Raw genomic sequence first — 15,152 nt, 5'->3', positions numbered from 1 at the left:
GCCCCAAACAGACCAGTGGCCAAGTGTCAGTATTTTTTTTTTTTTTTTGAGGCAGAGTCCTGCTCTGTCACCCAGGCTAGAGTGCAGTGCCAGGATCTCAGCTCACTGCAACCTCCACCTCCTGGGTTCAAGCGATTCTCCTGCCTCAGCCTCCCGAGTAGCTGGGATTACAGGCACATGCCATCAGGCCCGGCTAATTTTTGTATTCGTAGTAGAGATGGGGTTTCACCATGTTGGCCAGGCTGGTCTTGCACTCCTGACCTCAGGTGATCCGCCCACCTCGGCCTCCCAAAGTGCTGGGATTACAGGCATGAGCCACTGCACCCAGCCAGGGCTTCACTCTGAACTGTGTGGCTCCCTTGGAGTAGGCTCCCCCACTGCTCCACATCCTTCCCCCCTTTAAGAAGAGACCAGTCCTTGGCTCATGCTGTTCATGGGATTTATTGTCACTTCCCCAAGGTCAACAGGGGAAGGGGACACCAGCCACACCTCACCACAGGCATAGGTGGCACTGAGCCACCTGGCACTATCTCCATGTGCTCCACACGGAGGGCGCTTCCTCACTGGCAGCAGCTGCACTTCTCTCCCTCTGCCTCGGCCCCCTCTCCGCCTTTGCACACACAGTCCTTGGCACACTTCTCACACTCCACAGGGCAGCAGGAGCAGCAGCCTGCAGATAAAATGGAAGATGACCAGTCTGATGCACACTCCCCCAATCCGTCCCCATCAAAGGGGAGGGAAGAGTGCTGGGTGGGGAGTCATCCTGGTTCATTCAGCCAGGGCTGGTCGCAGCCCCTTTCTTAGTCTCACACCTGCTTTGACTCAGCATCTATGTCGCGGCAGTGGCATCCTGCACCACCACAGGAGCGAGGTACCCAGGAAATAGACCAGAGCCCTGTGGGTGGATGCCAGGAAGTCCTGGGGGCTGGTGGGCTCAAGCCCAGGTTAGGTGGGTACTAGGCCTTAAGGAGAAAGCATCACAGGGTAAACGACCTTGAAAGGGGCCTTAAAGGATAAACTTGGGAAGGGCAGATATGGTGCAGATGTAAGGGGCCCAGGAAAGCCGTGGGGAGGCGGTGGGGACCTGTGCCTGGTTTTATACCTAGGGAAGAAGGGAGCCTTCCTCCCACCTCTTACTCCGTATGCATATTACACTGCCCTGAGCTGGGGAGATTTTGAGATCAAACTGAGAGGATCCCTAAGGCCCGAGAGAGGCCAAGGGACCGGAACTCCAGAGCTAAGGCCCAGCCTCACTAATGGCTTCCCCAGGTTTTGGGGGTTTTGGGGGTGGGGCAGGAAAGGTTGGACCAGTGTGGCAGTCCTCAATCCCAGCTGCCATTGGAGTCTTCTGGGGATTTACAAAAACCTCTCGTCCCACGCCTAGGCCATCAGTTCCTGGGTGTGGGGCAGGGACATCTGTATTTTAATGTCTGCCTGGGTGGTTCTGTTCCAGCAAGAGGCAGAAACCACGGGATCGGGGCCTGGCTGTCCCTCCACATCCTGCGTGGTGAGACACCGACTCCGCAGAGCGGAGGGGGCGGCGGCAGAGGGGAAGGGTCCCTGCACTCACTCTTCTTGCAGGAGGTGCATTTGCATCCCTCGCACTTGCAGGAGTCCGCGCAGGTGCAGGAGCCACCTAGAGAGGGCGACGCCACAGGAAGGGTTAATGTGGACAAGCTCGGGTCCCCACGCCTGTCCTCACAAGGAGATGGGGTGCCAAGTCTCCCTGTTCTCCGCGACACAGGCATACCCGCCCTTCACGAGGTGAAGAATAGGGAATCAGGAGCCCTTCCCCCAAGTGTCCTTGAGCGAAGGCGCAGGGCGTGGGTTTCTTTGCAGGTACAAGGGCGCGCAGTGCAGCAGGATGGGAGCGGGGGCGGGGGCTCACCAGAAGGGCAGGGGCAGGTCTCAGGGTCCATGTCGAGGCGAGCAGCAGTTGGAGGCGGTGAACGGGCTTCTCCAAGCAACTGGACGCGCGGCTTGGCTAGTGGCAGCAGGTGGCGATGCTTTTATAGCCCCGGGCTGGGGCGCGCATGCCAAGCCCGCTGGGCTCCCGCCCCTGCGCACCGCGCCCGCTCTTTCCGTTTGTCCGCTTGGGCCCCGGCGCACGCACTGCGGCATCTGTCGCCCGCCCCCGCCGTGTGTGTGCACGGCTGGGGCCCGCTCGCCCACGCCCGCGCGTGCGCCCCCACTCCCACCCCGCATCCGCGTGCACGACCCACTCGCCGCCGCTATGCGCGCGCTGCCAGCCCACTCCCCGCGTGGGTTCCGCAGGGGACATGCTCGCCGCAGCAGCCGCCACTGCGTGGAAGCGCGCACGTACCATCTCCGAAAGTGAAGAAAAACGCGCTTTGCCTATTTCCCGGCTCTTCCCTGCCTCTCTTCCCCTTCATTCTAGAATTCTCCAGCCTGGGCGACAGGGCGAGACTCCGTCTCAAAAAAATAAATAAATAAAATAATTATCCGGGACGCCAGATCCGTTCAAACGGGTTGCTGAGCTGGGGGCAGAAAGAACCTGCTCACGTTGAGCCCGACACTGACTCTTGCGCCCTCCGAGTGTCACTGGAAAGGGGCGTGTTCCATTTCCCCGCTGTCCTGCCTGGCATCTTCAGATCCTTGACTCCTAACCCTCCATTATACAGACAAGGAAAAGTGAGGCCAGAGAAGCGGAAATGTGCCTAGGTCCCAGAATGAGCCTGAGGCCGAGCCAGGCCTAGAACTCAGAACTCAGGTACCTAGAGGGATTGTCAGTGGGGGGCATGTTAAACTCAGGGCAGCTCGGTGAGATTTTTCTATTTATAAAAAGGAGGCCGGACGTGGTGGTTTACGCCTGTAATCCCAACATTCTGGGAGGCCGAGGCGGGCGGATCACCTGAGGTCGGGAGTTCGAGACCAGTCTGACCAACATGGAGAAACCCCATCTCTACTAAAGATACAAAATTAGCAGGGCGTGGTGGCAGGCGCCTGTAATCCCAGCTACTCAGGAGGCTGAGGCAGGAGAATCACTTGACCCTGGGAGGCAGAGGTTGCAGTGAGCCCAGATCGTGCCAATGCACTCCAGCCTGGGCAACAAGAGGGAAACTCCGTCTCAAAAAAAAAAAAAAAAAAAAATTATCTGGATGTGGTGGCATGCACCTGTAGTCCCAGCTACTTGGGAGGCTGAGGCAGGAGGATTGCTTAAGCCCAAGAGGTTTGGGAGGCTGCAGTAAGTAAGCCTTATTGCACCACTGCACTCCAATCTGGGTCACAGAGCAAGACCCTGTCTCAAAAAGAAAAGAGAGCCTAGGTAAAATAAGACTGATCAATGTTTATATGAATATAAGGGATTTGGGTGCAAAATGAAAGGAAAAGAGGTCTAAGCTGCCAAGGAGAATCATTTGTGACTGAGCAGGGTAGTGTGAGTGAGAATGAGACCCCGAGAAGTGGAGAGGAGAGAGGTCATTGCTCCTCAAAAGCGAGGGCCATTCAGGGGTCTAGATGAAGTTTGCGGGGCAGCAAAGAAGGGACCAGAGCTGGGAGAGGACCTCTGTAAAAGGCATTTTAAAAAATGTTACTGTGAAGTGTGTGATTGTCACTGTCTCTGCTGTCCCTCTGAGACTTTCTGAAAATCTTCATTGCTTGCTAATGCTTTCACAGAAGGGGTTGTGTTTCGGGGTAGATGGAGACGAGCATTAAGATGTCTCCCAAGGCCAGTGGCTCAACGTCTGTAATCCCTATGCTTTGGGAGGTCAAGGTGAGAATTACTTGAAGCCAGGAGTTTGAGACCAGCCTGGGCAACATAGTAAGACCCCATCTCTACAAAATGAATAAATAAATAAATAAATAAAATAAAAATTTTAAAAATTAGCCAGGAGTGGTGGGGAGCACATGTACCCCTAGCTACTTGGAAGGCCGGGGTGGGAGGATTGCTTGAGCCCAGGAGTTTGAGGCTGCAGTGAGCTATGATAACACCACTGAACTGTAACCTGGATGACAGAGCAAGACCCTGTACCTCCCCCACAAAAAAGATGGCCCCCAAATGAAGGCAGGGACAGAGGAGGTGTTTGACAAAGAACTAGTCACACTGGAGTAACCCAATAAGGAAATTCATCCTGAGATGAGAATTTTTAAAGCAAAGCCTGCACTGGGCAGGGAGAGAGCAGCTGCATGCTGTGCTACCACAGGAGAGGGGTACCCAGGCCAACCAAGGCTAACCAAGGTCCAAAATAGAGCCTTGTATGGAGAGTCAGAGGCTGTATTCAAGTGTAGGCTCTCACACGGACAGTGTAGGTTCCAGCCACTGGACAGCTGGAATATCAGATCTCAGAGTTCGCCAACTCTAGCATCAGCCAGTCATCTGTTTCTTTGCTTTCATTTTGCCTAAGGGCACTCTGGCCTCTAACTTCTTTGCCCTAGGCCCTGAACCTCAGGGTTTCTGTATCTAGGACCTTCATGCTTGGGATGCACTCAACCGAAGCTGCCTCCCCCACAGTCTCCCTCAGGTCTGTCAGATTTCTTTGGGGTTGAGGCTTCAGAGCTGGCATAGCAACCTCCTCCCTGCCCCAAGGGTGGCCAGGATATTGAGGGGTCTGAAAACCACAGCATCTTTTTGATACCCCCTACCCCTCATCCTCCATGTGGCCTTCAGTTCTCAGCCTCCATGAGGAGCATGCCGTGCAGGTCTATCACTCCAGGAGGTCCCTTTCTCCCCTACCTTTATCCTTTCTGAGCCCTTGTTAATTCTTACATTTAGAAGTGGCCAGGTGCAGTGGTTCACACCTGTAATCCCAGCACTTTGGGAGGCTGAGGCAAGCGAATCATTTGAGATCAGGGGTTCGAAACCATCCTGGCCAGCATGGTGAAATCTCGTCTCTACTAAAAATTCAAAAAAATTAGCCAAGCATTGTGGCGGGTGCCTGTAATCCCAGCTACTAGGAGGCTGAGGCAGGAGAATCACTTGAATCCAAGAGGCGGAGGTTGCAGTGAGCCGAGATCGCACCACTGCACTCCAGCCTGGGCAACTAAGTGAGATTCCATCTCAAACAAACAAACAAACAAACAAACAAACAAACAAAAAACAGCTCGAAGTTATTTTGTCTATGTTTCCATAGCCTGTGATTCTCCTTCCCCAGATAACCATGCAAGTCACTGCCTTCCTTCTTTACTTCTAAGTCTTTGTTCAAATCTGCTTTCTCTGTGAAGCCAATCATGACCACACTGTGTAAAATTGCATGCCTCGACGCCCCAGTACTTTTCATCTCCTTTACCTTGCTCTATCTTCCCTTTTTCCATAGCATTTAACATTTACAAGCAAACTAAATAATTTACTTATTTGTAATGATTATATGTCGTCTGTCTCCTCCTGCTAGAATTTAAGGAAGAAAGAGCAAGGATCATTGTTTTTGTTCACTGGTGTCGCTGAAGTGCCTATAACAGTGCCTGGTACATGGTAGACATTCAGGACACATTTACTTGATGAGCAAATGAATGAATGAGTCTGAGGTCATGCTAGTTGAGTTTACAGTATGACTCTGCCACTTAATAGTAATATGGCAGCTAGGCATGGTGGTGTGCACCTGTAGTTCCAGCTACTTGGAAGGCTGAGGTAGGAAGATCATTTGAGCTCAGGAGTTCAAGGCAAGCCAGGGCAACATGGCAAGACCCCTTCTCTCTCTAAAGCAAACAAACAAACACCATAGCAAGTTACTAGCTAGGTCAGCTTAACATTTCTGTGCCTTCAATTGCTCAACGGTAAGACGAAAATAATACTAATAGTAATAATAGTTCCTGCTTAATAGATTTGTCAGGGACTTAAATAGGATGGCGTTGGGAAAAGACTTAGAGCAGGGTCCTCACCACATTGGTTCGCACCCTTTACAAATGAAGAAGTCAGGTGAGGACTCTGCAGGGAGCCTGGGTTCCTAAAGCTCCTGCTTGACACCCAGTCTCATGGTTGGCCTCAGCTCTGTGCTTCCTGAAACACAGTCACCTGTAGCCTGTAACTGATACAGTACTACAGACATCAGCATGGGCCACCTGAGTCACAGACATCAGTCCTCAGTCGAGACTTTGCACCCAATCCTAGAGCTTCCTGGCAGAAGGGAGTTCACAGAAACTTTTACTTTTTCAATTAGACTGGGGCCAAGAGGCAAGACCAGTAGGCTGAGGGGTGGAGATCACTCAAGGTCACACTAAAGGATTTTCCATCCCCATATGATCCGCAGATGATCTCAGAAAAAAAGCAAGACCCCCAGCAAGTCCCACACCTTGACTGAAATTGGTCCAGTGCAGGATTAAGACGATTGAATTGCTCTCAAACAGTTTCCCAATTTACTATCCTGGGACTGAACAATTGGCTAGGATTTTAGGAGCCTGGGCATACAGTATACAAAAAGAGTTTGCAAATATGCAAATCTACAAATAAAGTCATTTCTTGGAGAGATCCGGATTTATTAGTAGAATGAATGTTGAATGAACAATTTTGTACACAGGGCAGCTGAAGCTAGAGAAAAGGCAGGGGTCTAGAAGTCCCATGGTTTCTAGTTTCAGTTTGTCTAGTAAGTGGTGTAGTGAACCCAAGGAAGCCTCTCCCCAATTTGTGCCCCACTTTTCACATGGATTGACCAGATGACTGCTAGTGGCTACTATGGACAATGTCTTCCACTTGCTGGGAGTTTACCACGTGCCAGGTACCATATAGAGCACCATGGGGAGCTAATCTCATGTTATCTCACTGACTCCTTCACATATTATCTCATTGACTCCTTCCAGTTATCCTTATGGTAGGCATCATTAACTCCCTTTTGTAGGGGAGGAAATCGAGGCTCAGATTCAGTGGCTTGTCCTGGAGGCAGACCCTGGACTTAAATCTAAGTGCATTACTCTTCAGCCTGCCCTGATGTCTTTAATTCAATCCACTATGAATTCTAGTTATTAGGCATGCTACCTGCCAGGCTCCTGGATAGTTAATAATGCTTTGTTACCCCAAGCAAACTTTACAGAATTGCAGAATCTTCATCAGCAGCAAAGAAAGTCATTCTGCCTCCTCTCTCTACCCACAAGGCAGGTCCTCGACCTCTGGAAATGCCCCATTCAGGCCCTACATGACCTGCACCAGTCCTGACTCAGCCCACAGCCTGACCTGTGATAGTGTACATGGTTTCCCACACAAGAGGACATCAAAGCACTGACTTTAGGCCAGGCGTGGTGGTTCACACCTGTAATCCCAGCATTTGGGAGGTCAAAGCGGGTGGATCACTTGAGGTCAGGAGTTCGAGACCAGCCTGCCCAACATGGTGAAACCTTGCCTCTACTAAAAATACCAAAATTAGCTGGGCGTGGTGGCGGGCGTCTGTGATCGCAGCTACTCGGGAGGCTGAGGCAGGAGAATCATTTGAACCCGGGAGGCGCTGCAGTGAGCTGAGATTGCATCACTGCCCTCCAGCCTGGGTGACAGAGTGAGACTGCATCTCAAAAAAATAAAAACAAAAAAACAGAACAAAACAAAACAAAACAAAACACTGACTTTAGACCTCTCTGTGAAGGTAGATTCTCCATTCCAAGCAGATCCTGGCCTGGACCAAGTTCCGGCCCACAACAACGGGGTCCCAGCACTTATCTGGAGGAGACCAAATCTCTGAGCTCAGTGCAGTCACTGTGAGCCACAGGAACTAGCTTCTGGGGGCCTACATTCTTTTAGGTCTTTTGTGATGTTGGCTTCCCAAATGTCACTGGATCATTGATGCCCCGAGATCTTGCCCTCAAGTTGGCAAAATTCCCCTCCTCCCCTGTCCTATCCTTTGTGGAATCCTCTTTTTTTTCTTTTCTTTTTTTTTTTTTTTTTTTTTTTGAGACAGGGTCTCACTCTCACCCAGGCTGGAGTACAGTGGTGTGATCTCAGCTCACTGCAACCTCCACCTCCCGGGTTCAAGCAATTCTTCTGCCTCAGGCTCCCCAGTAGCTGGGATTACAGGCGCCCGCCATCACGCCCAGCTAATTTTTTGTATTTTTAGTAGGGACGGGATTTCACCATGTTGGCCAGGGTCATCTTGAACTCCTGACCTCAGGCGATCCACCTGCCTTGGCCTCCCAAAGTGCTGCGATTACAGGCATGAGCCACCATGCCCAGCCCCTTTGTGGAATCCTAATTAGGGAAAAGGAGTCAGACTGGTGGGACGAGAGAGAGCAAAGAGATAAAGCAAATAACCTCTGGGTCTACCTTGGCCCAGGACATATGGCCCTCCCGTGCAGATAACATACATAACTCACAGAATTCCTGCTTACCATCAAACGCCTCAATTTATCAAACACCCCTGCTGAGGAAAGAATGCAAGTTAAGCTCCCGACTGCATTGGTGTTATCAATCAGCCCAAGTTCCATTCTATAAAATCCTCAGAAAGCCTGTGCTTCCTTGCAGTTGGCTCCTCTTCTGCTGGTTTTGCCAGTTGCTCCCCGGCAATGTATTTTCATACTTTCTTTAATAAATCTGCCTTTCTTTATCTACAACTGTCTTGGTAAATTCCTTTACCCCCGCATCCCTGGCCCAGATAGCTGCCGCTCACCTGTGACATCCTTGCCCCACTTACACCAGGGTTTCAGTAGGGATCCTGAGATTCTTTCTGAAAACTCACCCCATGAGTACCATCTGACTTTTTTTTAGCAGATGAGGAAACTCAGAGACAGCATAGATTTTGTCCAAAGTCACACAGCAAAGTTGTAATGAAGCCAGAACCTGAACCATGTCTCTTGACTCCAAGCCTGATTCCACTGGTCTAGCTTCCCAAAGTGAGATGATTGTATGAAATAACCTCGAATCACATTAAAAATTATTCTCTTTTCAGTCTTAATGAATCTTCCTGGTTGCTCCAAGGAGACTCAGCTTGGAGCTGTCTTCAGTGCCTCTCCTTCTCTCTCTCAGTGCCCAGCTTTTCTCCCTCTCTCTCTCTCTCTCTCACTCCCTCCCTCCTTCCCTCCCTCCCTCGTTTTTCCTTGAGACAGGGTCTTGCTCTGCCACCCAGGCTGGAGTGCAGTGGTACAATCATGGCTCAATGCATCCTTGACTTCCCTGGCTCAAGCGATCCTCCCACCTCAGCCTTCTAAGTAGCTGGAACCACAGGTACACACCACCATGCCTGGCTAATTTGTGCGTGTGTGGTTTTGGGGGTATATTGTTGTTTGTTTGTTTTGGTAGAGTCAGGGTTTCACCATGTTGCCCAGGATGGTCTGAAACTCCTGGGCTCAAGTGATCCTCCTGCCTCAACCTCTCAAAGTGCTGAGATTACAGGCGTGAGCCACCGTGCCCGATCCCAGCTCCCCTTTTTAACAGAGAATGGGCTGAGGAGTCAGGAAAGAACAGGGGAGCCCCACCATACCACAGTACCTAGCTAGACATTTAACAACTTGGCTTTATGTTGTCTGTATTTGTCTCCATGGTTACCTCCTGTTTATGGCAAATGATTCAGCATCTCTTCTACAGTAGTGATACGAGATTTCCTTTTAAAAGAAATTTCAGGCCGGGCGCATTGGCTGATGCCTGTAATCCCAGCACTTTGGGAGGCCAAGGTGGGCAGATCACCGCCTTGATCAGGAGTCTGAGACCAGCCTGGCCAACATGGTGAAACCCTGTCTCTACTAAAAATACAAAAATTAGCTGGGTGTGGTGGCTCATGTCTGTAATCCCAGCTACTCAGGAGGCTGAGGCAGGAGAGTCACTTGAACCTGGGAGGCAGAGGTTGCGGCGACCTGATATCTTGCCACTGCCCTCCAGCCTGGGAGACAGAGTGAGACCCTGTCTCAAAACAACAAAACAAAACAAAAAACTACATATCCTTTTAGGCCCTGCTCAAATGCCACATCCTCCAGGAAGTCTTCACTCCTGCCTGCAGCCAGCTGTAACCTCCCCTCCTTGGCACTTCTGTGGGGTCTTGTCTAGATATATTCTCCCCTACAGGAGAGGAGACAAGACATTCTGACATCTCCAAGACAGACTCTGAGATCCCTGAAGTTGGGGGCTAAGAGGGATGATTCCTTCCCCTCCCCACTCCTGTGCTTAGCAAAGTTCCCTGAGTACCTGAAATGTCCTTTGAATGTTGAGTGAATGAATGCCTGTGAGAATTGAGTGAGTCTGACTTTGGGCTAATTCTTTTTGTGGGACCCCTTGAAGGTTGAGTCATGAAGAGTCAGGCTTAGTTAAATACGGAGCCAGGAAGTTACCCTGTAGCCCCCACCATCCTGCTTGGCTTAAAAGAGTAACATGGTGGTGAATTTCATTTCAGACCACAAACATCTATTGAGCATCAACTTAATCCAGACTTTGTGTTAGGAATGCCAGATACAAAGATTAGTAAGAAATTTCCTTCTTCAAGAACCCACATCCTGGGTGAGGAGAAAGCTGCTTAATAAAAGATCAACACATGGGCCAGGTGCGGTGTCTCATGCCTGTAATCCTAGCACTTGGGGAAGCTGAGGCGGGCGGATCGTTTGAACTCAGGAGTTCGAGACCAGCCTGGGCAACATGGTGAAACCCCATCTCTACAAAAAATTAGCTGTGTGGTGGCATGTGCCTGTGGTCCCAGGCATCTGGGAGGCTGAGGCAGGAGGATCCCTTCAGCCCGGGAGGTCAAGGCTGCAGTGAGCAGAGATCATGCCACTGCACTCCAGCCTCAGTGACAAAGTGAGACCGTGTCTCAAAAAAAAAAAAAAAAAAGAAAAGAAAGAAAGAAGAAAGGAAAGAGGGAAGGAAGGAGGGAAGGAAGGAAGGGAGGGAGGGAGGGAAAGAAAGAGAGAGAGAGAAAGAAAGAAAAGGAAAGAAAAGAAAAGATCAAAATGCTGCTAGGAGTCTGCATAGTAGATCAGTAGCACCCACGCCATTTTACATAAACTGATATCCCCTCTCTCCCTTCCTAATTATTAGCTTCCTAGGTGCAGGAACAGGCAGCATTGCCTTCTCCCAGGAATGACTTTGGAGCATCAAAGATCCCTCTCACACCTCATTTATCTCAGTGGTTCTCAGCAGTGGGTGATTTTGCCCCCGGGGTCATTTGGCAATGTCTGGAAACATTTTTGATAGTGTTGGGGTTTCGGGGGCAGTGGCACTACTGGTGTCTAATGGATAGAAGCCAGGGATACTGCCAAATATCCTAAAATGCACAGGATAACCCCCCAAAACCAAGGCTCATCTGGCCCCAAATGTCAATATTGCCAAAGCTGAGAAATCCTGCTCTACTTTATCCTGTAACAACCCTACCTTGATTTTTAGCAGCTCAAACATGTAGGGAAAAGAGCCAGTGAAATCAAAAGACCTGCTTCGCAATCCCGGCCTTATCGCCAACTTGCATGTTTGGCCTCTATCAAACGCAGAGTGTCATGAGCTGCCCCTGCCTCGTCAACAAAGGTGTTTGGGGGCTCAAATATGTCAAATCGAAGGAAGACACTTGGGGAAGTAATTTTCAAGGGAAGGTGGACAGTAAAGCTGGGCACAGAGAAGGGGGAATCCTCCATTTAGCCTATATCTCTTGTCGTCAGATGGCCCAACTTTTCCAAGAAGGTTTCAATTCCAAATATTCTACCCTTTCCTTGTCTTCAAAATTAAATTTGATAATTCATGCCATCTGTGCCTCAGATTTTAAAAACACCTGGGTCTCCACCTGGGTCTAGCTCTTCTCCCCAACTCCTCCTCCTTCTTTGTTGATTGTAGAAAATTCTGGAAAAAAATGAAAAGTACATATATAATCCCCTTAGACATAAAATTAGAAGCCCACAGTACATGCTGATTTATAAATGACTTTCTTCCTTGCTTATCAGTAGATTGTGAACATCCATGACATGAATTTCACTTCTATAATTTTATTTTAATAGATTTATTCCATAATTGACTTACCCAGTACCCTACTTTGAGACATTTTGATTGTTTCCAAATTCACTATTATAATCCATGCCATGATAAACATCTTGGGAGCATTTGTATGTGTATATTCATGGTTCTTCTTTTCCTTTCCATAGAACATTTCTTAAAGTAAAATTTCTGGCTCAAAGAATACATGCTTTTTTTTTCCTTTTCAGAACGTATTTATTTATTTTAAAACATGCTACTTCAGAAAATTTTGGGAAATTCTAAAACACAGAAAGAAGGAACAGTAAAAATTATCTTTTACTGTGATCTGAACATAATCCCTGTTGACATTTAGTATAGTATATTTTGTATTCTATGTGGCTTCTTTTTGAAAAACTACTGCATAACTAATTTATGGCTTATTATCTGTTTAGGTTTTGCTGTAACCATTTTCTGTGTTTTTGCCTTTTTTTTGAGACAAGGTCTCACTCTGTCGCCCAGGCTGGAGTGCAGTGGCACGCTCTTGGCTCACTGCAACCTCTGCCCAGGGTTCAAGCGATTCTCCCACCTCAGCATCCCCGAGTAGCAGGTGTGCACCACCACTCCTAGCTACTTTTTTTTATATTTTTTGGTAGAGACAGGGGCTTCACCATGTTGGCCAGGCGGATCTTGAACTCCTGACCTTAAGTGATCTGCCCGCCTCAGCCTCTGAAAGTGCTGGGATTACAGGCATGAGCCATAGCACCCGGCCTGTTTTTGTTTTTTTTATAGTCTTAGCTTACTTGAACATTTTCACGGACTTGGACTTTAGGTTGTTTCCAGTTTTTCACAAATATAAATAGTACTGCAATGAATCTTTTTGTGAGTAAGGTTGTCTTTCGCTTTTTTCAGACAGGGTCTCACTTTGTCGCCCATGCTGCAGTACAATGGTGCAAACATTCACAGCAGCCCTGACTTCCTGGGCTCAAGTGATCCTCCTGCCAGATCCTTGCAAGTAGCTGGGATTCCAGGTGCATGCCACCACATTCAGCTAATTTTTGTATTACAATTTTTTTTTAATAAATATTTTGACAATTGAGATGGGGTCTTGTTATGTTGCCCAAGCTGGTCTTGAACTCCTGGGCTCAAGCGATCCTCCCACCTCGGCCTCCCAAAGTGCTGGGATTGTAGGCATGAGCCACCGTGCCTGGCCAATTTTGTATTTTTTGTAGAGATGGGGCTTCACTGTGTTGCCCAGGCTGGTCTCAAACTCCCTGGGCTCAAACGATCCACCTGCCTTGGCCTCCCAAAGTGCTGGATTACAGGCGTGAGCCACTGTGCCCAGCCTTCTTTTTCCTTCTTTTCTGAATTTGTGGTGAACTCCTTAGAATAGGTTTCTAGAAGTAAAATGACAGGGTCAAGCAGGAAGAATGTTTTTATGGTTCTTTGATGTATTCATATTGCCAAATTATTTTAAAAGCCCACGCCTTGTGAATCTGGGTGATTTGCACGTTGTTATGGCCTGGTGAGCCCTTGGAGAGCTTGTCCTGATTTGTCCTCCCAGCAGCCATGTCTGAAGTTCCTAGGACTTTTCTAGGCTCTCTTGGGTCCCAACAGCAGCCAGAGTGAAGTGAGAACATCCGCCCTCAAAACGCAGATGATTCTTGCTGCCCCGTCTCTGGGCCTGGAGCGTCCCCTACAGCCCACCTGAGGACCTTGCCTTCCTGTCCTGTGATCTGAGCTCCTCCTCCCTCCTCACCACACCCTCCTCTGGCCTCCACCCCAGTCCAGGTATGGCCTGAGCAGGTGCAGAGTGGGTCACAGCCTTTCTGAGGTTGCCATTGTCCCTTAGGCAGTACAGGAACACAAGCCATGACGTGTCAGCCTCCTGACACAACACTTTCCTGCTCTAGGCTGCTCTGACATGAGAGAGCTCTTCTTTTTCTTGACCTAAAATCTGTTTCCTTGGTGATTCCTCTTAATGCTCAAGTGTTATCCCTCAGGGCCACAGGTAGCCGCTCTGCTCACTTATCCCTGTGGCCTTTCTTCCCCTCCATCTCACCTTACCTCATGGCCTTCAAGCTTCTCCACCAGCTAGTTCTGCTTGAGCTTGGGACAAGGTCTCTCACTTCCCTGAGTCTCAGTTTTCCTCACCTGTGGAATGGATGATAATCTCTATCCTGCACAGTTATTGTAAAGATTCAAAATCATACCAATGAAAAGCCTGGCTCAGATTTTTGGCTCAAGATGAGAGGCTGGGCACATAGATTTCCTCTCCTCCTCCTGAATACACACTGAAAGAAAGTAAAGAAGGATAAAGAGGGAAAAAGAAAAACCAATGAAAGAGCTGTGTTGGGGGAGATGGCTTGGACAGTACATCAAGGTATCAGAGATTTTACCATTTCTGGAATACTGGAATGAGTTAAATCACATTTACGGGTAAATGGGAGTAGAGAAAGCCACAGCTCAAATCAAGGAGTGCAGAAGTCTATAGGAGATTTTGGGGTGCTTTTGTTTTGGTGGGGTGAGGTGAGGCACCAGCAAAATGAAAAGGAGTCCAAGATAGAGAATGATAGGGGAATCCAAGAAGCAATGGTTCTAAACTAGGAGAGCAATGAAAATACATCCCAGAATGACAGTTGTATAGCAGATCCGGAAACAAGTCAGTGAATATTAGATCACTCGACAAATAGCATGATTAAAAATGGAATTATCTTAATGATAGAGTAAAAGACATATCTGCCCATGTGCCTATACAAGGGGGAAAAAAGACAGTTGAAATGCCAGGAAAGACATAAAAGTCCTGTAAGGAAATAATAGTCCAAATTGTAAGCAAACTAAAATGTGACCTGATTCTGAGCAAGTCTCAGAAGAGAATATTATTCTTTTATTTCTTTTCTTTTATTTTTTTTTTTTGTATTTTTTATATTTTTTTATTTATTTATATATAATAAAATTTATATTTATTTATATATATAATATATAATTTATAATATTTATATATAAAAAAATTTATATTTATATTTATATAATATATAATAAAATTTATATAATATAAATATAATATATAAAAAATTATATATTTATATTTATATATAATTATATTTATATTTTTTATTATTTTTTTTTTTTTTTTTCTTTTTTTATGGGTTTTCTGGTGAGAAGCAGAAAATCTGCTAGATAAATTCTGAAAGAGCTTAACTTCTTTATCTAAGTGGCCCACGTTTATTGATACGGAGTTACATATTCTTCTTTGTGGATCCATTTATCCTTGGCTCTCCAGTAAACTGTACTTACATAATCATAATATTGCAAAAATGATTGATTTATTTGTTTGTTATTATTTTTTAGAGACAGGCTCTTA

General features: G+C 47.7%; 1 protein-coding gene and 1 non-coding gene across 2 annotated transcripts; both read right to left on the bottom strand.

Annotated features, from left to right (window-relative positions):
- Positions 1 to 425: 425 nt before the first annotated feature.
- On the bottom strand, positions 426 to 2,452 carry MT3 (metallothionein 3). The gene is made up of 4 exons (XM_032157384.3): positions 2,324 to 2,452; positions 1,889 to 1,984; positions 1,571 to 1,636; positions 426 to 670 (listed from the first exon to the last, which is right to left on the bottom strand). The coding sequence occupies exons 1-4, from the start codon at positions 2,391 to 2,393 to the stop codon at positions 561 to 563; spliced, it is 342 nt and encodes a 113-aa protein (XP_032013275.1). The 5' UTR covers positions 2,394 to 2,452; the 3' UTR covers positions 426 to 560.
- A 12,481-nt stretch (positions 2,453 to 14,933) lies between these two features.
- On the bottom strand, positions 14,934 to 14,995 carry LOC116472061 (U7 small nuclear RNA). Its single transcript, XR_004248972.1, has one exon. It is a non-coding gene; the product is annotated as a U7 small nuclear RNA (small nuclear RNA).
- Positions 14,996 to 15,152: the final 157 nt, after the last annotated feature.

The sequence above is a fragment of the Hylobates moloch genome, unplaced genomic scaffold (assembly GCF_009828535.3).
Source record: "Hylobates moloch isolate HMO894 unplaced genomic scaffold, HMol_V3 SCAFFOLD_6, whole genome shotgun sequence".
Lineage (NCBI taxonomy): Eukaryota > Metazoa > Chordata > Mammalia > Primates > Hylobatidae > Hylobates > Hylobates moloch.
The sequence above is the reverse complement of the archived record's forward strand: the minus strand, read 5'-3'. Positions and strand labels throughout refer to the sequence as shown.

Coding starts and splice junctions, on each gene's coding strand:
- MT3 (XM_032157384.3), bottom strand. CDS start 2,393: ATGAAGGGGAAGAGAGGCAGGGAAGAGCCGGGAAATAGGCAAAGCGCG. Junction 1,637..1,888: donor GACCTGCCCCTGCCCTTCTG/GTGAGCCCCCGC, acceptor CGCCCTCTCTAG/GTGGCTCCTGCACCTGCGCG. Junction 671..1,570: donor ATGCACCTCCTGCAAGAAGA/GTGAGTGCAGGG, acceptor TTTTATCTGCAG/GCTGCTGCTCCTGCTGCCCT.